Raw genomic sequence first — 23,240 nt, 5'->3', positions numbered from 1 at the left:
GAGACAGTGTGTGAGAGAGGGGGGGGGGGAGAGAGAGGGGAACAGAGGAACCAAAGCGGGCTCTGTGCTGTCAGCAGAGAGTCCGATGTGGGGCTCAAACTCACAAATGGTGAGATCACGACCTGAGCCAAACTCAGACACTTAATGGACTAAGCCACCGAAGTGCCCCGATATTTTCACTTTTTATACAATCATGTGTTAAATTTATAGTCAGAAAAATAAAGATGGATGGATGGATGGATGGATCGATCGATCGATTGATAGAACCACTCGTAGCCATACTTGAGACTCTGTGTTTCTGGGGGCAGAGGTAAGGTCTACCTGGATATGAGCAGAAGTTGGTGTAATGGAGTCCCAAGAACCAGCTCTGAGTCCTAGGTCTGCCCCTTACTCACTGCATGAACGTGGACAATTAACCCACGAGAAAGCTTTTAGGACAGTGGCATTTAGTGAGCACTGTATGAATGTTATTTTTTTTTCTTTTTTTTTTCCCTTCACTTTTAAATTTTATTTATTTTTTTTATTTATATATGAAATTTATTGTTGTATGAATGTTAAATACACCTACGTCACTTCTTTGTGTCTCATTCCTCCATGGTAAGATAGGAATAATAATTACCGTCCTCGCAGGGCCATTATGAGAGATGGCGCAGTAGTAAGTGCCATTTAGGTTTTATGTATGAAATGTTTATAAACTGTGAAGCCCCGTGTAAATGTCAGCTGCCATGTTCACCACTGTCATTCTTGGAAGTCTCTTTCTTCTCCCAAACCTCTTTTGTACCCTCACACAGGCAGGAGCGTCTGCACGGAGCCCTGCTGCAAGCCCCCGGGCCCCCAGCTGGGGCTCAGAGGGGACCAGGCTGTGCCGAGGCGGGACAAGGGCTTTGCCCTTCTGTTTGGACTGGCGAGCAGCGTTCTCAGCTGGGCCTCTCCAGGGCCTGCTTCAAAGGCCACTTGTGCCTTTGCATATGATTTAACTATCCATTGCAGATGTCTGCTTGGACGCTGCCATCTGTTCCCTGGCAATTTTCAAACCCAAATTGCATGATTGCTCCCCCGAAGCGTGTTCCCTCTTGATTTGGCTCCTCTGTGTCTCCTCGCCCCATCCTGTTTCCTTTTATTTTCAATTACATTTATTGTTTTCCTCGCTTAAAAGAAAAACCCTGTTTCTTCCATTATAGAAGTGATACTGTGCATGCTTTTTAAAAGAAAAAATGGAAAGCATTAGAAAAGTGAAAAGATGAGAACAAAGTCAGCCAGAGCCCTACCACCCGGAGACAACATGTTGGCAAATTTCCTTTGGCGGTCCTTTTCTTCCGTGCGCAAGTTTTGTTTATTTCTACGTGGCTGAGATCATATTGTATGGAAAATTTGGTACCCTGCTTTTCTCACGTAACATGATGACATAAGTATCTCCCATGTCAGGAAAAACTTATGAGCCTCGTTTAAATGGCTCTGTTACAGCCCTGGGAGTGCCAGGCACCATTTTATTTACATTGAGAAAATTCACATACTACAAAATTCACCATATGAATCGTTTTAAAGTGTACAGTTCAGTGGCAGTCAGTACATTCGTGATGGGATATGACCATCACCATTATCTAGTTCTAGAACATCCTCAGCCTCCCAAAAGGAAACCCCATATCCGTCAAGCAGTCAATGACCCTTCCCTCCTCCGTCCTGCTGGCAACCACTAATCTACTTTCTGTCTGTGTGGATTTGACTATTCTGGACATTTCATATAAATAGAAACATCCAAGTGACCTTTCTAGTTTCTAGTTTCTTGCACTTCGCATAATGTTTCCAAATCCATCCATGTTTTAGCACGCATCAGTACATCATTATTTTTTTTTTAAGATCTTTTTTTTTTTTTTAAGTAATCTCTACACACAACGTGGGGCTCGAACTCACAACTCTGAGATCAAGAGTCACACGCATTTCCAACCGAACCAGCCAGGCGCCCCAATACATCATTATTCTTGATGGTGGAATGACATTCCATTGTAGGGATATACTACATTTTGTTTACTGACTCATCTGTTAATGGACTTTTGGGTTGTTTCTACCTTTTAACTATTATGAACAGTGCCTCTGTGGACACTCATGTCATTTGTTTTGTGTGAACATGCCTTCGTTGCTTTTGGGTACATATCTAGGATGGGTCATGTAGTAATTCTATGTTTGACTTACTGAGTAACAGCCACTGGTTTCCACAGCAGCCACTTCATATTCCCTCCAGCAGTTTATAAGGGTTCTAATTTCTCTACTTCACCACCAACATTTGCTATTTTCCATTTCTTTAAATTAGTATTATAACCATCACAGAGGGCGTGGAGTGGTGTCTCCCCATGGTTTTGGTTTACATTTCCCTAATGACTAATGACATTGAGCATCTTTTCATGTGCTTGTTGGCCATGTGTATATCTTCTTTGGAGAAATGTCTATTCAAGCCCTTTGCCCATTTTTAAGTTGTGTCATTTGTCTTTTTGTTGTTGAATTGTAAGCACTCTTTATATGTTCTATTTTTTTTTTAATTTTTTAATGATTATTTATTATTGAGAAACAGAGAGACACAGAGCATGAGCAGGGGAGGGGTAGAGAGAGGTAGAATCCGAAGCAGGCTCCAGGCTCTGAGCTGTCAGCACAGAGCCCAACGTGGGGCTCGAACTCACAAACTGTCAGATCATGACCTGAGCCGAAGTCGGTCACCCAACCGAGCCACCCAGGCGCCCCTGTTCTATTTTTTAAAAAATGTTTTATTATTTATTTTTGAAAGAGACAGAGCACAACTGGGGAACAGGTAGAGAGACGGGGACAGAGGATCCAAAGCTGACAGCAGTGAGCCCGATGCGGGGGCTCAAACTCACAAACCGCAAGATGACCGGAGCCAAAGTTGGACGCTCAATGGACTGAGTCACCCAGGCGCTCCGTTAAATATTCTAGATCCTAGGACCTTATGAGATGTGTGACTGGAAAACATTTTCTCCCATTCTCTAGTTTGTTTTCTCAGTTTCTTGATAGTGTCCTTTGATGCATAAATTTTTAATTCAGATGAAATCCAATTTATCCATTTTTTCTTTTCCTGCTTATTCTTTTGTTGTTGTTGTTTATTTATTTTGAGAGAGAGAGAGAGCAGGGGAGGGGCAGAGAGAGAGAGAGAGAGAGAGAGAGAGAGAGAGAGAGAGAGAATCCCAAGCAGGCTCCGCACCGTCAGCAAGGAGCCTGACACAGGGCTCGAATGTACGAACCATGAGATCACGACCTGTGAATCAAGAATCAGATGCTTAACTGACTGAGCCACCCAGGCGCCCCACTGCTCATTCTTTTGGTGTCGGTTCTAAGACTCTATTGCCAAAACCAAGGTCATGAAGATTTCTTCCGTTTTTTATAGTTGTTCTTACGTTTGGTCTTTCATCTACTTTGACTTAATTTTTGTACATGGTGTGAAGAGGGAGTCCAACTTCATTCTTTTTATGTGTTTATATGTATATGTATAAGTTTACATGTCCAGTTGGGCTAGCACCATTTGTTGAAGAGACTATTTTTCCCCATTGAATGCTCTTGGCCCCCCTTGTGAAAAATTAACTGACCATACATATATGCATGGGTTTCTTTCTGGACTTTCCATTCTGTGCCATTAACCTATATCTGTTCTGATGCCAATAATGTACTGTTTTGATTACCATAACCTTGTAGTAAGTTTTGAAACTGGGATGTGTGAATTCTCCAACTTTGTTCTTTTTCAAGATCGTTTTGGCTATTCAGGGTCCCTTGCAATTCCATATGAATTGCACAATCATCTTTTCCTTATCTGTAAAAAAAAAAAAAAAAGCCCTTGGATTTTGATAAGATTTGCAATTAATTTGTAGATCTCTCCGGGGAATATTGACATTTTAATATTAAATCCTGTTATCTTTTTTAAAAGTAAGCTGTATGCCCAATAAACCCAAGATCAAGAGTCAAATAGCTCTACTGACTGAGCCAGCCAGGCACCCCTAAATCACGTTACCTTAATATTAAATCCGTGAACGTGGGATCTTTTCCATTTATTTAGGTCTCCTTTAATTTCTTTCAGCAATGTTTGCAGTTTGAATGTAGAAGTCTTTCAACTACTTGGTTAAATTTATTCCTAGGTATTTTATTCTTTTTTTTAATTTTTAAAAATGTTAGGGGCGCCTGGGTGGCGCAGTCGGTTAAGCGTCCGACTTCAGCCAGGTCACGATCTCGCGGTCCGTGAGTTCGAGCCCCGCGTCGGGCTCTGGGCTGATGGCTCAGAGCCTGGAGCCTGTTTCCGATTCTGTGTCTCCCTCTCTCTCTGCCCCTCCCCCATTCATGCTCTGTCTCTCTCTGTCCCAAAAATAAATAAACATTGAAAAAAAATTTTTTTTAAATGTTTATTTATTTTTTAGAGAGAGAGAGAGAAAGACAGAGCGTGAGTGGAGGAGGGGCGGAGAGAGAGAGAGGGAGACACAGAATCTAAAGCAGGCTCCAGGCTCTGAGCTGTCAGCACAGAGCCGGCCCCGGGGCCCGAACCCACAAGCCACAAGATTATGACCTGAGCTGAAGTCGGACACTTAACCAACTGAGCCACCCAGCCGCCCCATAGGTATGTTATTCTTTTATATGCTATTGTAAATGAAATTATTTTTGTAACTTTGTTTCAGATTGTGCCTTACTAGTACATAGAAATACCACTAAATTTTTGTGTGGATCTTGTGTCTTGCAACTTGGCTGAATGTGTTTATTAACTTAAATGTCTTTTTTTTTTTTTTTTTGCAGATTCTGTAGGGCGTTCTATATGTAAGAACATGTAATCATCTGCAAATAGAGATGGTTTTACTTTTTCTTTCCAGTTTGGATGCCTTTTATATCTTTTTCTTGCCCAAGTTCTCTGGCTAGAACTTCCAGTAATGTTGAATACAAGTGGTAAAAGTGGGTATTCTGGTCTTGTTCCTGATCTTAGGGGAAAGTTTTCAGCTTTTCATCATTAAGTATAATGTTTACTGTGGGCCTTAGCTAGATGGTCTTATAAGGTGGAGGAAGTTCCCTTCCATTTCTAGTGTGGCAAGTGTTTTAGTCATGAAAAGGTGTTGGATTTTTGTCAAACTTTTTTCCTGCATCAATTGAGACGATCCTGTGGTTTTCCCCCCTTCAGGCTAGAAATGTGTTGTATTACGTTAATTGATCAATTTTTACATGTTGAACCACCTTTGCATTCATTCGTGGGATAAATTCCACTTGGTCAAGGTATATAATCCTCTCAATATATTGCTGGATTCAGTCTGCTAGTATTTTGTTAAGAATTTTTGTGTCTAGGGGAACCTGGCTGGCTCAATGGGTAGAGCATGAGACTCTTAATCTCAGAGTCGTGAGTTAAAGGCCCATATTAGATGTAAAGCTTACTTAAAAGAAAAAAAAAGAAATTTTCAGGGGCACCTGGCTGGCTCAGTCAGAAGAGCATGCGACTTTGGTCTTGGGGTTTGTGGGTTCAAGCCTCATGTTGGATGTAGAGATGACTTAACAATTTTTTAAATGTTTAAAAGAAAGAATTTTGCATCTATACCCATAAGGGATATTGGTCTGTATTTTTCTTTCCTTGTGGTGCCTATGTCTGCCAGCTACCATTTTTTTTTTAACTCTCTACCAGATTGATAGAGCAAACGATTGTGTCCCAGGTCTGTCTCTGGCAGATCCTGGGGGGAAAAATAAAACTCTTGCTATAATGATTACTCAGTACGTAATTTTATTTTGCTTTTTGCTAAGTTCCAAAGCTGCTCTGCCTGGTGATGCCATGTTTACACAATTTTGAAGCAGAACTGAATTCACTGAGCATGAAATAACGCCAGTTTTTCCCAGAATGCTCCAACTCTTGTATTGGCTGATTTTTCAGGGCAGTGGCTTAACCAGAGTCTTGGCCCTCTAACTGCCAGTTTCCAGTGCCCAGCATCATGGCTGGTACATAGTAGGTCCTTTATAGCTATTTTCTGATAAATGGTTTGCCCACTATTAGGGCACTGAGTTGGAGTCTAATGGATGGCAGATAGAGGGCCGTTCCTTGTGCAAAGGCATCAGAGATGTGAGCGAAGTATCTGACATAGAATGAGAAGTTCTGAACTGTAAAGTTTCCTCTTCCCATCGGACCCCAAAAGTCACAAATGCATTCATTTTAAAAGTCACAAATACATTCATTTTAAAAGTCACGGAGTAAAAGGCTTAGAATTCTAAGAGACAAGCAATCCAAATGATTCTTTTTCTGCACCACCCCTTAATTTTCTGCAGACAGCATTAAGCAATCATCAGATATATCCTGTATTTGTTTCTCTGTCCTCTCTAGGCCAAGTTTCTCCTTGAAATGTTAAAGTGTTTCAAAACTTAGGGGCCTGAGATTCTAGATACACTGCCTTGAACCATCTTAGGGGGAGTGGACGAATGGAGCTCATCACAGTCTGGCACCATAGGCATGGCCTGGTCTCTGTTTCTCCCCCGATGAGGTGACCCGCTCTCCTCTATTTTACTCAAGATTTCCAATCCAGAGAGCCTTACTGAGCAGTCGTTTGGGTGCTATAACAAAGTACCACAGACCAGTGGGTTGAACCACAGACATTTATTGTCCCACAGCTCTGGAGGCTACCAGCTGAGATCAAAGTGTCGGCAGCGTCCTTTCCTTCTAAGGGCTCTGAGGGGCAAAACCTGTGCCTTGTTTCTCTCCTAGGTTCTGGTTTGCTGGCAACATTCGGTGTTTTGTGACTTCTTTTGATCTCCCCAACCTCCACCTTTGTCTCCACGTGGCCCTCTCCCTGTATGCGTGTCTGTGTGCAAATTTTCTCCTTTTATAAGGACACCAGTCATCTCAGATTAGGGGCCCACCCTACTCCAGTATGACCCCAACTTTACTTAACTAATTACGTTTGCATTGACCCTACTCCCAAATGTGATTACATTCTGAGGTGCTGAGGGAGAGGACCTCAACATATGAATTTGGGGGGGGACACAATTCAATTCATAATACTGCATAAGGCTCAAGGCCCAGCTAACCACCTGGAAATACCTCCTATCAGAAGGGGGAGACAAGGCAGAGCAAATTTTAGGGAAGGGACCCACCAGAGGCATCGGCTGCTTTTATACCCTGGAAAATCTGGCCACCCTGAGGATGGGCATTCCGCAAGGGTACACCATGCCTGCCTCAACTGGGAAATGTCAGCACTCGCTCCTAAAAGGGGAGTGGGCAGACCCTCTGAGTATCACAAACTCTCGCAAATGAATGTTCAGGAGCGTGGAAAACTCTCACAGACCAGGTCTGAGTTCTAGCAGATCCGTGGCTGTCTGAGTTGATCTATGGATAGGTGCTTGATACTGGGGAGCTCCGTTACCCACAACACCATGGTCATCACGTGAACAGCCATAGAGAATGCGTACCTACACTTCCCGCTGATCTTGTGAGTAACCGCCTAACCTGTGGATAAGCCAGATCTGTCATATGTAAAAGCATCCACCTTTGAGCCTCATTTCTGTCACCAGCCACTAACCACAGAGTTTTCCAACACACCTGCTCTTCCAGGCCACAGGACGCTGACCACACACGGGGCCTGTCAAGAATTCTTCTCAAAATAGGAAGCAGAAGAATCACCCCCACATAGGTAATGTGATTGTTCCTTCAAATTTTGGGTCCAAGGCCCATGTCTTACCCAACAAGATGGATGTCTTTACTCAGAAAGCCACTATGTATCAGTGCTAGAGTGAACTCATATTCATCTCAGGTCCTTGGCCCTAATCAGCTTACATTCCAGAGAGAGAGGTAGTCAATAAACAAGTAAATATAAGAATTACAAATTAGTAGGGGCGCCTGGGTGGCTCAGTCGGTTAAGCATCCGACTTCAGCCAGGTCACGATCTCGCGGTCCGGGAGTTCGAGCCCCGCGTCAGGCTCTGGGCTGATGGCTCGGAGCCTGGAGCCTGTTTCCGATTCTGTGTCTCCCTCTCTCTCTGCCCCTCCCCCGTTCATGCTCTGTCTCTCTCTGTCTCAAAAATAAATAAACGTTAAAAAAAAATTAAAAAAAAAAAAAAGAATTACAAATTAGCGATGAATCATGGGAATCTACTCCCGAAGCCAAGAGCACACCGTATACTCTGTACGTTAGCTAACTTGACAACAAATTACATTTAAAAAAGAAAAAAAAAATTACAACTTGTGGGGTGCCTGGCTGGCTCAGTCGGTAGAGCTTGTGCTCTTGATCTCGGGGCTGTGAGTTTGAGCCCCATGTTGGGTGTGGAGATTACTTAAAAATAAAATCTTAAAAAAAAAAAGAATCACAAATTGTGAAAAGTGCTCTGAAGGAAATGAATAAGCTGATGAGTTAGCTAATGGGGATAAGGCAAATGGGAATATCTACATTAGACAGGATAGTTTGGGAAGACCCCTCTGAGAGAAGAGTCTTTTCCACCCAGTTCTAGGAGACTAAAAACAGCCAGGGCTACAAAAATGTGGAGTAAGAGTGACCCAGACATGGGTAATAGCATATATAAAGGCCCTGAAGTAAGACTGTGCTTGACATGTTCAAGGAATAGGAAGGAAGCCAGCACGTCTGGGGTGGAGTGAGAGAGGCAGCATGGTAGGAAACGAGGCCCAAGAAGCAATGGGAGACCAGATCACACAGTGCTTTTTAGGTCTTATTAAAGAATTTGCACTGGGGTACCTGGGTGGCTCCGTTAGTTGAGCATCCAGCTCTTGATCTCAGCTCAGGTCATGATCTCACGGCTCGTGAGTTCGAGCCCCACATCGGGCTCCTCGCTTAACAGAGCGGAGCCTCCTTGGGATTCTCTCTGTCTCCCTCTCCCCCTGCCCCTCCCCTGCTTCTCTCTCTTCCTCTCGCAAAATGAATAAATAAACTTACATAAAAGGATCTGCACTTTATCTTTAAAAAAGAATTGCGATTGTATTCTAATTGTCATGGAAATGTATTAGCAGGTTTTGAGTAAAAAAAAAAAAAAAAAGTGACAAGCTCTGACTTGACACGTTAAAGGATTGCTCTGGCCGTGGTGTGGAGAATGGGCTATAGCAGAGCACGAGTAGAAGCAGGAAGACCAGTGAGGAGTCCGTTTCAGGTTTATTCCTCATCTCCTGCTCCATTCTGCAACTATTCAGTCCCTGACCTGTCTTCATCCATTCTTGCTGGCTCGGCTCTCCACCCTTAGGCCTTAGGACAGACTTGGTTTCTTCTTTTTGAGCCTTGGTGTTCTTCTAGGAACATGGCTTTTTTCCACACTCTGGCTCCATCCATTTAGAGCATCTGAGTCTTGGGCCCAGTGTTGCCCTTAGCCCTCTACCCTACAATGACCCTCACAGTTGGGGCAGCTGGTGACTCATCCGGAGCCTGAAGGGAACCGAACCTTAGTTATGCCATTGTTTCAAGGACAGAATCCTCCCCCACCCCCCAGGAATTGAAGAACAATTGAAGAACAACAGATCCTTCTGTTCCTAGATCCCTCTATTTCATGCCCCGTGACCCCTCAAAAAAAAAAAAAAAAACCCACGTAGAGTCTGTGTCACATATAGCATCACCAAACAGGAGTTCAAAAATGTGTGATTTCAAGTTGCATTAATTTATTAAATAAAACAAACTTAGTGAATCAGCAAATAGGTACCTAATGCCTAACCTGTGGGTCAAGTCCTATGCTGTATGTTTTGGATAGAGAAATGGAGAAGACAGCTTCTGGCCTTTGAGGAAACAGGCAGAGAAAGATAAATCAACATCTTAGCAGGTAGTCAAGGCCAGGTGACAGAGTCGCCGCTGTGCCCCATAGGTCCCATTTCAAGCTTTATTATGAGAAACATGGTTTCCCATCAGGCCCTGCACACAGCAAGAAGCCAGTCAGTGTTTGTTGTTGATGGTGATGATGATTTGGTGTTTTTCCAGAAGATTAGCACTCAATCTGAGGGCTATTCAAATTAAACCCCAGGTCTATTTCATCAAGAATTGTCACTCACTGGCATGCATGACCTTTTAGCTAAAGACTGATGTGCTAAGTGAACAATGTTATCAACTGAATTTACTTAATATGGACAAAGTTGCAGCCTTCCAAGACGACCTTTTCCCGAAGTCTCCAAATTACCAGCTACTTCAGTTCAATTGTCTTAATCATCTATTCACTGCAGAATAAAAACAAAGACAGAATCTATCTCCAGTCCTGCCACAGAGCCTAGGCAAGGTCTGGGCCACCCCAGAACAGAGGCCTGTTTGTCACCGTGGATCAGTGACCAGCTTTTGGCACACCTCAGTTTCCCCATCTATACTCTATGATTGATTGTTGCCATGTAAAGGAGGTAAAGGTGATATCATAATAAAATAAAATAAATAAATACACAATATATACATAATAAAATAAAGTAAAAGAAAAGAATAATGACCGTATAAAACAATTTTAAAAACGGTTGGATTTAAAATACATATTGTATTTTTAAAAAGTTTTTTAATGTTACTTATTTTAGAGAGACAGAGAGAGTATAAGTGGGGACGGGGCAGAGAGAGAGGGAGGCACAGAATCCGAAGCAGGCCCCAGGCTCTGAGCTGTCAGCACAGAGCCTGGTGCGTGACTCAAACCCACAAACCGTGAGATCATGACCTGAGCCAAAGTCAGATGCTTAACTGACTGAGCCACCCAGGCGCCCCTAAAATACGTATCTTAAAAGAAAGAAAGATGATATTATCATGCTGCAGGGAACTTTAAATACAGCATTTTGCATGAGAGAAAATAGCCCAACGGAAAACTGAAAGCTTCTTTTAAGTGTGCATTAGCCATCAAATGGCACTTCAGAGCTGCATTAAGAAATGTCAAAGACAGCGCCTGCCTGGCTCAGTTGGTAGAACACACAACTTTTGACCTCAGAGCTGTGAGTTCAAGCCCCATGTTGGGTGTGGAGGCTACTTTATTTAGGAAAAAAAAGAAAATGAAATGTCAAAGACAATCATCCAAACTACTGGGTACTTGAAGCCAGTTTTCTATCAGTCTTACACAATCCTGAGTGAATGGATGCATTTACTGAAGTTTCAACTTGTCCTGCAGCCATATTGACCCAAAGGAAGCCGTTGAGAGGCAGCGCCACGACTTTGCAAATGGTTCATTTCACCTACTGTATATAAGACATTGAAAGAAATCACAAAAGTACATTTTCTTACCTGAGAGAAAGGTACTGCTCAACATGAGAATCAATCCATAAAACTTCTGACATATGATGTGTTCTTTCATTGTGTAAACCTGTGTTCAAAAAGTCAGAAATATGCCCAGCTGAGATTCAGAACAAAAGGTTTATTTCCCAAAAAAAAAAAAAAAAAAAAAAAAAAAAGGTTTATTTCCAAGTGTATGTGACCATACTTCTCCCTCCCGTCCAATGCAAGGCTTTTTCCTATTGTTTAAAGTGGTTTATTTGCATATCCTTCCAACAAATTGTACCGAGTGCCTACATGTGCCAGAGCCTGTGTTACACGCTGGGAATAACAGTGCTGGGAAGACAAGTTAGCCCAGAGGGGAAGACACACATCGAATGCGTTAATTACAAAATGGGGCTGCACTCAACCTTAATGCACACGTCTTCAACCCAACAACTTGAAATTGTAATGATCCGAAACATTTGGAAGAAATGGCCAAGGTAACTCCTGAAATCGTTTCTATTTTTAGAGCAGATCTGTTTAGAGAGACCTGATCACCTCCTTCATTCACCCAGCTTTTCTCCTTAAAAAAAAAAAAAAAAAAAAGTGTAATTAAAGCTGCTTATTTGGGGAATACCCTGGAAAGCCCCCCCTCTCCAGCCAAAACAGTGTGAAAACTACAAACCTTACAGAACATATTACAGAAGTTTGGCAGTAGGGTGCTGATGGGCCTTTTCTGATTTTAAATAAAATGAACTTCGGAATGACTTACAGATTTAAACATTTCTTTTCCTATAGGATAATGCAACATATTGTATTTTCTTCCCCTTCTAAGTGCGAACAAGAAGGGAATTTGTATGACTTGGATGGATTTCCTACACCACAAACTTAGAAGTGGGGGAATGTCTAAATCTCTTACGACCTGTGAGATGAAATGCAGCTTAAATTCACAGCGCTGTAAGGAGGACCAGACTGAGAATCCATAACTAGCTGTGGGCCCGTATTTCTGTTCCTTCATTTCCCTGGGCCTCAGTTTCCTTATCTGTAAAAATGGAGATAATAATCTGCCTATTTCCCAGAGCTGCTATACGAGAGGATCAAATAAGGTGATATTTCAAAGGCAATTTTCAAAGTATAAAGTGCTATAGAAATGGATATGATTGCTATCTGTAAAATGGAATTTTCAGTAGCAAACAATCCAATTTATATCTTTCTTGCATTTCCTCTAAACTTTTATAACAATTCCAATGTGTGTTGCAGAAACTTACCTGGCACCCAATAAATAAATCATGGGACACAGTACAGAATACTATGCAGCCATTAAAAGGAGTCAGGTAAGTCTCTCTGTGTGTCAGGTATGAAAAGGTGGGTGGGGATACGGGATGGGCCCTGAGGACTTTCCTTTATATACAGTGCAATTCTGAGCTGCTCGGCTTTTCTACGATGATCATACATTACCTATGTAATTTTTAAAATTGAAGGAAAGGAGACAGGAAGGGAGGGAGGGAGAGAGGAAGAAGACAAGATAGGAAGGAAGAACGGATACTAAGTAGGTTTCCTCTATGCCTAATACCATTCTGTACTGTTTGAGTATTTTATACTGAGCCTGCATGCCTCGCATAATTTTACAAAATGGAAAGAAATTTAAAGGCAGGAAGAAAGGAGGGAGAGAAGGAAGGAAGGAGGGAAGTAGAGCAGAAGGAAGGGAGGGTGGAAGAAAGGAAGAAAGACGCTCACCTGAGAGCTGGATTCCTCCAACTTCCCACCCCGTGCCACTGTGGGGACCAGAAGGAGAATTTGCTTCACGAATGACCAGATCTGGTCTCCAAATCCCTACGTTTGATGTGAAATGGAAAGAGCAAAACGCAGGAAGGCTCATTATCTGCTGGCCGTGCCTCAGTCACCTTTTTTTTTTTTTCTTTCTAGATCAACTCAGCCTCTCTGCTCTTAGCTTTATGGGGCTTACTGACCAGGGCAGATCCTCTTTCTGTGGCTTGCAGTACGTCATGGGGCTGCTTTCCCGAGCATGAAATCAGCCCGAGCAAAGTTCTCAGGTTATTACATACCTGCAATTACCCATTAATGTGAGGGCCCTTTCCCAGTGCTCAGCAAGGATTATCTTCCGTTGCTAGTTGATTATCACTTTAATTAAGTTGGATATATTAAACCGGCATTTGCTCACTTAACTAAGGCTCGTTTCACTTTATTGAGAACTTGGGGGTGGGGGATGGTGTTCAGACCGGTGAGCAGACATCAGAGGCCAGGCAAGGATTAACATGTTCACATCTCACCCCGTCAGGACGACGGGGCCAGCTTTTTACCCTCACCACGGATCCATTCTTCAAAGTGCTTTGAAAAGAGATGTACAGAACTGGTTTTGTGGCCTTCTCAAGAGAGGGATGTAGTTTTGTGCTCCAGAAGGTGTCATTACAGCGCTTTGGAATGATGGAAATACCAGCAAATCCCATCAGGCTTCCAGGGATGATCCCCGCCAGGCTCTGCACTTCCAAGGTCGGGGCCCCAAGTTCAGAGGGTACAATGACACAATGACTTGCTCAAAGTCATAGGGATGATGAGAGGCAGAGCAGCAGTTATGACGACGGAGGGCTCCTGGTTCCCAGGCCAATGCACGGTCCTCTCCCTCTCACACCTCAAATGGAAAAATTCAGTTTGCTAACAGACTGAGTCAACCTGCTATCTTCAGGCCAGTGGCTCTCCGCAGGGGAATGCGGAAGGAGGCAGTGTATCAGAATTATCCGTCACTCACCCCCCAGCCCAGAAACTGTTCGTGGTACGGCGGATGAGAGCCCAGGCTTTCCTGAAAGATAGATTAGTGTCTGATTCTCAGTTGTGTGACAGACAGCCAGGCTCTTAACATCTCTGGAGCCAAAAAGTGTCCTCATTTGTAAAAGGTGGCTAATGCCACTCACCTCATATCCCTGTGAAGATTACATAGGACATTCGGTGCAAAGGGCTTAGCCCAGAGCCTGGCACGGGTCCCGGTGCCCCTGCTCCTACCTAGAATGCCACTGTCTTCTCTTCCCACCGTGCACAAGGCTAAGCTTTTGTGGCCTGCTCCCCACATGGTCCACACAGCTTACAAGGGAGCGTGGGGCGATTGTCAAGTGTCATCTTAGCACTTCCTTGGCGCTGATTTCTTTTTCACGTCAGGCCCGCTCCTTGGTCTGCCTCCCCCCTACCCCCATAACCCAATGAGCTCTGGAAGGACAGTAACTCCGCGTTACTCAGTGGCTCACACGCTGCCTGGCACATAGAGAGCGCTCATTCAATATGTATTAAATAACTGCATGCGTGACTATGCCTTTCTCCCCTACTCAAGCGTGTGCTTACTGGGGGACAGGGAATCACATCTCTGTTCTCCTCGTGCCCTGCCCCAGGAGTTGGCACAGCGCCCGGCACTTGGTAGATGCTTCGTGCACATTTGTTGAAACTGAAAAAGAATTTAGAGGAAAACTTATTCTTATGTACTTGGATATGGTAAGAAAATTCTCTGGGGGTGCCTGGGTGGCTCAGTCGGTTGAGCGTCCAAGTCTGGATTGTGGCTCAGGATGTGATCTCGAGGTTCATGGGATTGAGCCCTATGTCGGGCTCTGCTCTGGCAGCATGGAGCCTGCATGGGATTCTCTCTCTGTTCCTCCACCACTTGCTTGCTCTCTCTCTCTCTCTCTCTCTCTCTCTCAAAATAAGTTAATAGACTTAAAAAAATTCTCCGGAAGGAGACCCTGGTGAGAAGGGTTGATTCTAGAAAAGGAGACTGAGAGGTCTTGGATGGGAGAGAAACTTACATTTCTCTGGATATGCTTTTCTTCTGTTCAAATTTTCATCATTTGCAAGTGTTACTTTAAAAAAAAAATACTATGTTTATTTATTTATTTTTTAAATCCAACACGGTGCAGGGCACCTGGCTGGCTCAGTCAGTAGAGCATGCGACTCTTGATCTTGGGGTTGTGAATTTGAGCTGCATGTTGGGAGTAGAGCTCACTGAAAAATCTGATGTAGTGCAACTGAAATGATTGACTGGAAAATGAAACGTGCAGAAAAATGAAGAGGCTGGAGCCCTTTGGTTGAGAAAAAAAATGTCACCTGAGGAGGGAGGCTTTCAGTGGGTATCTTCCATCCTCTGGAAGATTAGAAGGAGAAAGTTGAGCATCTGTTCTCTGAATGTACAGAGAGAAATAGGAAACGGACTGAAATTGCAGTGGGAGGTGTGAGTTAAACATAAAGAACTAGTTACTGCTGATAGGAGTTGATAAACACCAGAAAAGGCTGTCACAAGATGTGATGAGCCATCCATACCCAGAAACTCAAAGGTCTAGACAGCTCATATGGCTTTACTGATTTACTTGTCCTCCCACAGAGAGAGATGGCTGAGCTTATGAGGCTCTGTCCCCGTTTCTGACACTAGAAGAGACCTTTACTCTGGTGAAGGTCCCCGTTGTCATCATCCCCTCTTCCCTTCCTGGGGTGAGCATCCCACCAGGCCAGTTTCTCAACTGGAAATTTCTCTGGAAATTTCCATACAACATGGCCCTCACCCGCAAACCAGCTATTGAGTTCAGGTCTCAACTGCAGATACAGTGAAAGGATCCGATGCTCGGGGAAGAAATCATCTGTGTTGGGGACTTGCTAAGAGATTTTCAAGGACAACTTTGATTAGGTCCGCTTGCCACCTTACACGCTACCATCCAGCTGACTCCCTGCTGGCTCTCATTCCCACCCTACCTTCGTACGTTTGCCACACGTGTGGGCAACATGGTGATGATGACAATGACGATGGTGTCCATGTCTAGTGCTTTTATGGTATAGGTGAGATAATATCTGTAAAGCACTTGGAGCACTGCATGGTACATAATAAATTTATAAGTCTTGGCTCTTAGTCGCTTTTCTTCTGCACCTTGCTTTTCAAGCTCAACAGTATTCGTTTAGTCAAGAACGCTTGGCGGTCGTAAGATGCTGGGGCTTCAGCAGTGACCCAAACAGATAACCTCTCCCTCCTCACAAAGTTGACGTGCAGGTGTTCCAGCCACAGCGCTGTGGTCAGCGTGCCAGGAGCAGAGCAAGCCAAGGGGACAACAAAGAGCAAAGAAGCAAGAGACGTCATGGAGGGCCAAATCACACACGCGCTGGTGGGCCATTTCCAGAACTTTGGCTTTACCCTGGAGAAATGGGGAGGCAACCCGTGCAGAGTGTTTCAAAACTTGTGACTTCAAAATAACATCAGCCTTGCAGAAGAGTTGTCAGAGAAATCGGTTGTTAACATTTTGCCACATTTGCCACATCCCGTTTTACGTTTATTTCTGAAAGACTTAAGAGTAAATTGCAGCCATGGTGCCCCTTTACCCTGAACACCTCAGCTGGCATTTTCCTGAGAGCGAGAATAGCTTCTTACACAACCACGGTATAATTATCAAAATTGGGCAATTTACCTTGAGGTAATATTACCTCCTATATGGTCCACGTTCACATTTAGCCAACCGTCTCACTAATGCCATCTTTCATGGTCTCCCCCTCTGATCCGGGAGCAATCTAGGATGACAAGCTGCTTTCGCTGCCATTATTTTTTAGTCTCCTTTAATCTGGAAATATTCCTCAGCCTTACGTTGACTTTCATTACGTTGACATTTTTTTGAAGTATATGCCCCTGCTATTTTACAGAATGTCCTTCAATTTGGGTTTGTCTAATCTTTCCTCAGAGCTCAGGCTATGCGTTTTAGGCAGGAATAGCACCGAAGCGCTGTTGTGTCCGAGGGACATCGCATCAGGACACACAGGATGTCACTCTGTCCCCTTATTGAGAATGTTAACTTTGATAACTTGGTTAAGATGGCATTTGCCAGTTTCCTCCACTGGAAAGTTATCATTTCTCCACTTGTAATTCGTAAGTGATGTGTGGAAAAATACTTAGAGTCTGCGTAAATATCCTGTCCCTCCTTCTTTTGGGGCCGCTGTAACAAAAGACCACAGACTGGGTGACTTATAAACAACAGACATTTGTTTATCACAGTTCGAGAAACTGGGAAGTCCAAGATGAAGACACCGGCCAGTTCAATGTCTGGTGAGGGCCCACCTTAGGGTTCATAGATGGCCATCTTCTCCTTCCATGGCAGGAGGAAGGAGGAAGGCCTCGGGGATCTGGTTTATAAACTCTCCTAATCCCACGCAGGAAAGCTTCACTCTAGTGATCTCCCAAAGGCCTCACCTCCAAGTACCATCACACTGAGGGTTAGGATTTTGACATACAAACTTTGGTTCCTTTGAATTCTATTGACCATACCGCAATTAAAAAACAAAACAAGGGCGCCTGGGTGGCACAGTTGGTTGAGCGTCCAACTTCAGCCAGGTCACGATCTCATGGTCCGTGAGTTCGAGCCCCGCGTCAGGCTCTGGGCTGATGGCCTAGAGCCTGGAGCCTGTTTCCGATTCTGTGTCTCCCTCTCTCTCTGCCCCTCCCCCGTTCATGCTCTGTCTCTCTCTGTCCCAAAAATAAATAAACGTTGAAAAAAAAATTTTAAAAACAAAACAAAACAAAACAAAACAAAACAAAACAAAACAAAACATGGCATTGCAAAGAAAGCCCTTCTATAGCCTGGTCCTTGTGGACTTCTCCCGCTCCATCCCCCACTGCTCTCTCCTTCCTCAAATCCTACACTTTGCCCCATAGCGAAACTTCTACAGTTCCCCCAAATATTCCATTCTCTTTTATTCTTCTGTGCTTTAGTGAATGTTGTTCCTTTTGCTTAGAATATTCTGTTTTCAATGTTTATTTATGTATTTTTGAGGTGGGGGGGGACACAGAATCGGAAGCAGGCTCCAGGTTGTGAGCTGTCAGCACCGAGATGGACTTGGAGCTCGAACCCACAAACCGTGAGATCATGACCTGAGCCGAAGTCAGATGGTCAACTGACTGAGCCACCGAGGGGCCCTAAAAGGGTTCTTTTTTTAATGTTTAGTTTATTAATTTTGAAAGAGAGAGAGAGAAAAAGCATGAGCAGGGGAGGGGCAGATATAGAGGGAGAGAGAGAGGGAGGGGCAGAGACAGAGGGAGAGAGAGAGAATCCCAAGCAAGCTCCACGCCATCAGCTCAGAGCCTGATGCGGGGCTTGAACTCACGAACCGTGAGATCATGACCTGAGCTGAAATCAAGAGTCAGATGCTTAACTGGCTAAGCCACCCAGGCACCCTGTGCCTAGAAAATTCTTTTCACAGCCTGTCCCCCCTGCACCCCTTGGCCACCTAAAAATTTCCTACTCATCCTTCAAGAGTCAACACAGCTATGTTTTTCTTCTGGGAAGTCTTCCCTGAGCCATCCCTTCTCCTTGCATCCCATCCTGGGTGGAAATTATCATTCAGGCCATTGTGGCACCAGCGTTACTCTCCTTCGGTCACCTTTCTGGACTCTTGGGAGAGACAAAAGTCCCCTTTTCGGGTTCTTTGTGTCCTAGTGTATCAAGGGTAATGATTGGCCCTTGATACAAGTTGATGTAAGTGGAGGCCCAGTGCTGGAATCCTTGGGACTTAACAGTGGTAGTAGGATTTCCAGGAGAGCCGAGGCTTGCTCAGACCACCCCGGCGATATAGGTAGGCCAGAATTCAAAGGAGCCTGGGGCACAGGGAAGTGGGAGACAGGCTTAGTTAACGAAAAGATACAACTCAGTTGAGTTTGGGGGCATCTGTAAGACTATACCCTTTCCCTAAGTGGCCACCAAATCTTTTATAATTTTTTTTTAGAAATGTTTATTTCTTTGTTTTGAGAGAGCGAGCGAGCACAAGTGGGGGAGGAGCAGAGAGAGGGGAAGAGAGAGAGAGTCCCGAGCAGGTTCCGTGCTGCCAGCACAGAGCCCGATGCGGGGCTCAAACCCGCAGACCGTGAGATCATGACCTGAGCTGCAATCAGGAGACGGACGTTCGACCGACTGAGCCACCCAGGGGCCCCTCACCCTTCTTCTTGTGATGACGTGAGATAATTAAATGCCTAGTGATGAGACGCAGTGAGGTAAACGATGTAGGCATTGCTACCCGGGGTTGGGGGCTACTGATCTTGTCAGGATTCGTCAGGAGGGATCACGTGCCTCTAGACTGTAGTTGACCATGGGTAACAAACTGTGGAAAGCAGAACTGAGGATGAGGAGAGACACCGGTACTGTCATTCATAGAGAGGCAGCAGTCACTCACAGTAGCCAGGAGAGGGAGATGTTTGGCATTTTGTGGGTTGCACCGTGATCTTGGTTTTGTCTGCACTTAGACAAAATTATGAAGCAGCCTTCTTTGATCTTACTCATCCTGGTCTTAGGGTAACCTTGGCAAACACTGATGTTCTGTAAGATTGTTCATGCCCAACAGGAGAATAACAGAGTCTACCTGTGGGTACCAAGCCAGCCTGTACTCCGGCTCAGCTGCGAGCCTCAGACCACTTCCTGGGTGACAGGGGCTGCTTCCTTTCCTTCTCTTTTGGCCAAGGACACGTGAAGTCCAGCTACAGGACATTACTCCATGATACCCAGATTTCCCTACTAGCCATCAAGATGGTTGTTTGGAAAACACAGTCTGTAGCCGGGCGGGGGTCAGTCCCTCCTGCCTGCTGCAGGATGAACTGTTGCATTCTCTGATATGCAAGTGACCGCACAGGAAGAGGTCAATATGGAAAGATGGGGAGGTTTGCATCGGCCAATGTAACACAAGCCATCACCGGAAACAAGTATCAGTAGCGGGTCTTAAAGTCAGGGGCCTAGACTATGAAGCCCAGCGAACAAAATCATGTCCCAGGATCCAATCAAGTCTGTTCTAGACAAGCAGGTGGCTTTCTCCTTTAGCTTAGCCGCAAACTCTTCTACTTGCTCCCTATTATTATTGACATAAGTGTAACAAGTAATATTTGCTGTAGCACAAACTCTCCCTTGGCTGGCTAGGAGGAAATCAAGGGCTAGGCAACTGTCTGTGGCTCTCGAGATAGACAAATCCCTCTAGTGGAGTTAAACGGTCCGTGCAAAGCAGGTTGAAGAGGACAGACCATTGCAATCAGAAGATCCTCGATATCAGGGCCCACTCTTGATCGACTAGGACTTGCTGATAAGATTATAAGGGCTTCAGCAGCAGCATCTTGTTGATGTGAGGCCAAGGTCCAATTTTTATAAGACTGCCGGTCGGGGTTAACACTGGGAAGGAAACAAGTACCAGAAGGGACCTGTAAAAGGGAATCTACCTCCTGAGGTGTTGAAAAGAACAGCTATTAAATTTTTGTCAGCAGGGATAGGTAGGGGGTAACAGAGCCAGCAGTCAGTTCAATTCAGGGCAGTGGTTACAGAAAAAAACACAGAAGAGGGTTTGGTGTTTTTCTTAAGAGGTAGAAGGAGACCTGAGGAGGCAAAAACAATCGGATGGAGACGAGGGATGCCACATTAGTGTTCTAGAGGGCATCAAAATAGAATAATAAGCAAGACGTGTAGAAGAATGAAGGAACAAAATGAGTGCTGAAGAATCAGAAAATTAATCTTGTTCTGTCGTCTTGGGCAGAAGCTGCCCACCTCTGAAGTCAGCAGCTTCTGGAGGATTCCTAAGAATCCCAGGCTTACGATCTCCAGGTGGAATGGATGTCTGCGAATCAGGATGAAGTGACATACATCTTTTAAGGTGGAAATCATGAACTCAGGGATCAATACCTCGGAGCTCTACTGCTATGACAGCTGTTAACGGTAGCCTTCACAGAAGGGACCTTATCGGCTCTGCAGAGGCTGTTTGGGTAGATATTCGGAAATGTGGCTTGCACCTGTTGGCGATAAAGCCGGAGGGATGGTATGAATGTCTCGCATGAGTTAATCATACCTGCTTATAATAAGGGTAGAATCTAAGGCTTGGGGGGGGGGGGGACAAGGGGTGAATTTCCCAAACACTTAGGGCTTATTATTTCACTAATCACTTTTTAAACTTTATTTATTTATTTTTGAGATAGCGAGCGGGCAGGGAAGGAGGAGAGCGAGGGAGAGACAGGATCCCAAGCAGGCTCCACAGTCAGCGGAGAGCCTGACACGGGGCTCAGACTCACGAACCTTGAGATCATGACCTGAGCTGAAACCAACAGTCAGATGCTTAACCGACTGAGCCACCAGGGCACCCCCTCATTAATCCTTACTAATTCATGAGATAACTCGCCAGACTGAGAGGGGTTGACCTTATAGACATGAAAGCTAGCGGTAACACTTTAAGCTATAGAAAGTTTTAAGGTTTCCGAGAGCTTTGTTAGTTCTACAATCGGAGTTCCATTTATTCTCTTTACTTTTCATGAGGACTCTGGATGATAAGGACAGTGTTCTGGGTAAAAGAGAGACGTTTACAGAGCTCCTTAATAACAGTGCTGGTAAATGAGTTTCTCTGTCACTAGAGAGATAAGTTGGAATGCCCCAGACTGGGAAAAAAAATGAAATCAAGATTGTATTTTTGCCACATTTAGGGCCTGTTATTGTGTTGAATCGTGTGCCCCCAAAATTCATATGTTGAAGTCCTCACCCCAGGACCTCAGAATGTGATTTTCTTTGGAGACAGGACCTTTGCAGATACAATTGGTTCAGTTAAGATGAGGTCATCAGGGTAGGCCCTAATCCAATATGACTATAGTGTCCTTACAAAAAGGAGAAATTCAGACACAGACAGGGAAACTAATGCGAAGAAACACAGGGAAAGGCAGCCATCTACAAGTCAAGGAGAGAGGCCCGGAACAGACCCTTCCCTTACAGCTTCAGAAGAAAGCAACCTGGGGTACCGGGCTTCCTCAGTGAGTAGAGTCCGGGACCCTTGATCTCAGGGTGGTGGGTTCGAGCCCCATGTTGGGCGTAGAGCTTCCTTAAATCAATCAATAAGTAAGTAAAGAAGAAGAAGAAACCAACCCTGCCTTCATCTTGATTTCGGACGGCTTGCCTCTACAGCCACGAGACCAACCCATTTCTGTCATCCAAGCTACCCAGTCTGTGGTACTCCATCACAGCAGCCCTAGCCCGCTAATATAGGGCTACACTCTCTGAGAGGAAACACTTTAACCCACCCTGAAAACAAACAATAACCGGGCATATTTATAGGCCATTGAGGAGACATTTGTATAAAGCCTATTTGGAGGTGTTCAAAGGGCCCTCCAGGCTTTGGGTCGTGTCAATGACCCACTTGACAGTTTAAGCAAGATGATGCTGCTAGCTGGTACGGCACGTTTTGACACCTTTATCTTTTGGCATTTGGTAAATCTAGGCGCAGACGACCAATGAGGCCATCTGAGCTGATTTAATTTCTGTGATAAGTTTCTATTTTAAGAGTAAATTTAAGCCTGTGAGAGCATATCCAGCTTGTCAGTTTGGGTTTTTGTTTCTCACGGATGAACAATTAACAAACGTAGTTGAATCAGCGCTCCTCAAGGGAGCCTCTACAAGGTCTGTGCAGCGTATGGATAGGTGCTTGCTGTTTTTTGTTTGCTTGTTTAACAGAAGCCAACAGTTATGGGGTTTCCTTTCTCGGGCAAAGGAAGGAGGCCGGGTTCATAGCGTTGCGGCAACCTTACGAGAGGTAGGTAACAAGCTAAAAGGTGGTGAGCATTTTTTTTTAATACAAAGCATGAAGAGCTCTGAAGTTTAGTTAGAACTAGCCTCGCTGAAGTTTCCACATGTTTACCTGCTGCTGTTACAGCTCTTAAACCAGGGGGATGTTAAAGCAGGCGTGGCTGCTGGGTCTGACGAAAGACCGAAATAAGCATTGGGCCTCTGATGAGGGTCTCGGAGGAGGAGCTCATACAGCAGGACCCCGGGGGGGCCTGGTCATGCTTTTTATGAACAAAAGGAGAGGTGGGATTGTGAATCTAGAATTCTGAACAATTTTGTGATAACGTTGTTATGTAGGTCTTTGTGCTTATACATAAATATGTTTCTTCTACCTTGAAAAATATTTGATCATTGAAATATATTCATGTATCACCTAGTCCTGGTCTACCTATGTCATAGTTCAGGCCGGGTCATAGTGGGTTGATGAGCACACAATAGGGCAGTCTGGGTGGGGCCTGGGTATACATACAGGCTTACCGCCTGGGACAGCTCAGACACCAGAG

The 23,240-nt window shown here is 44.5% G+C and overlaps 1 protein-coding gene across 1 annotated transcript in view; it reads right to left on the bottom strand.

Annotated features, from left to right (window-relative positions):
- The window catches only part of ADGRG4 (adhesion G protein-coupled receptor G4), a 100,190-nt gene extending 88,900 nt beyond the window's left edge, over window positions 1-11,290 (bottom strand). Inside the window, exon 1 of the mRNA XM_040468564.1 lies at window positions 11,174-11,290. Within this exon, the coding sequence (XP_040324498.1) occupies window positions 11,174-11,243 (70 nt within the window). The 5' untranslated portion in view covers window positions 11,244-11,290. The remainder of the gene's footprint in view (window positions 1-11,173) is intronic.
- Window positions 11,291-23,240: the final 11,950 nt, after the last annotated feature.

Source organism: Herpailurus yagouaroundi, unplaced genomic scaffold, assembly GCF_014898765.1.
Source record: "Herpailurus yagouaroundi ecotype Mexico unplaced genomic scaffold, PumYag 67702, whole genome shotgun sequence".
Taxonomy (NCBI): Eukaryota; Metazoa; Chordata; class Mammalia; order Carnivora; family Felidae; genus Herpailurus; species Herpailurus yagouaroundi.
The sequence above is the reverse complement of the archived record's forward strand: the minus strand, read 5'-3'. Positions and strand labels throughout refer to the sequence as shown.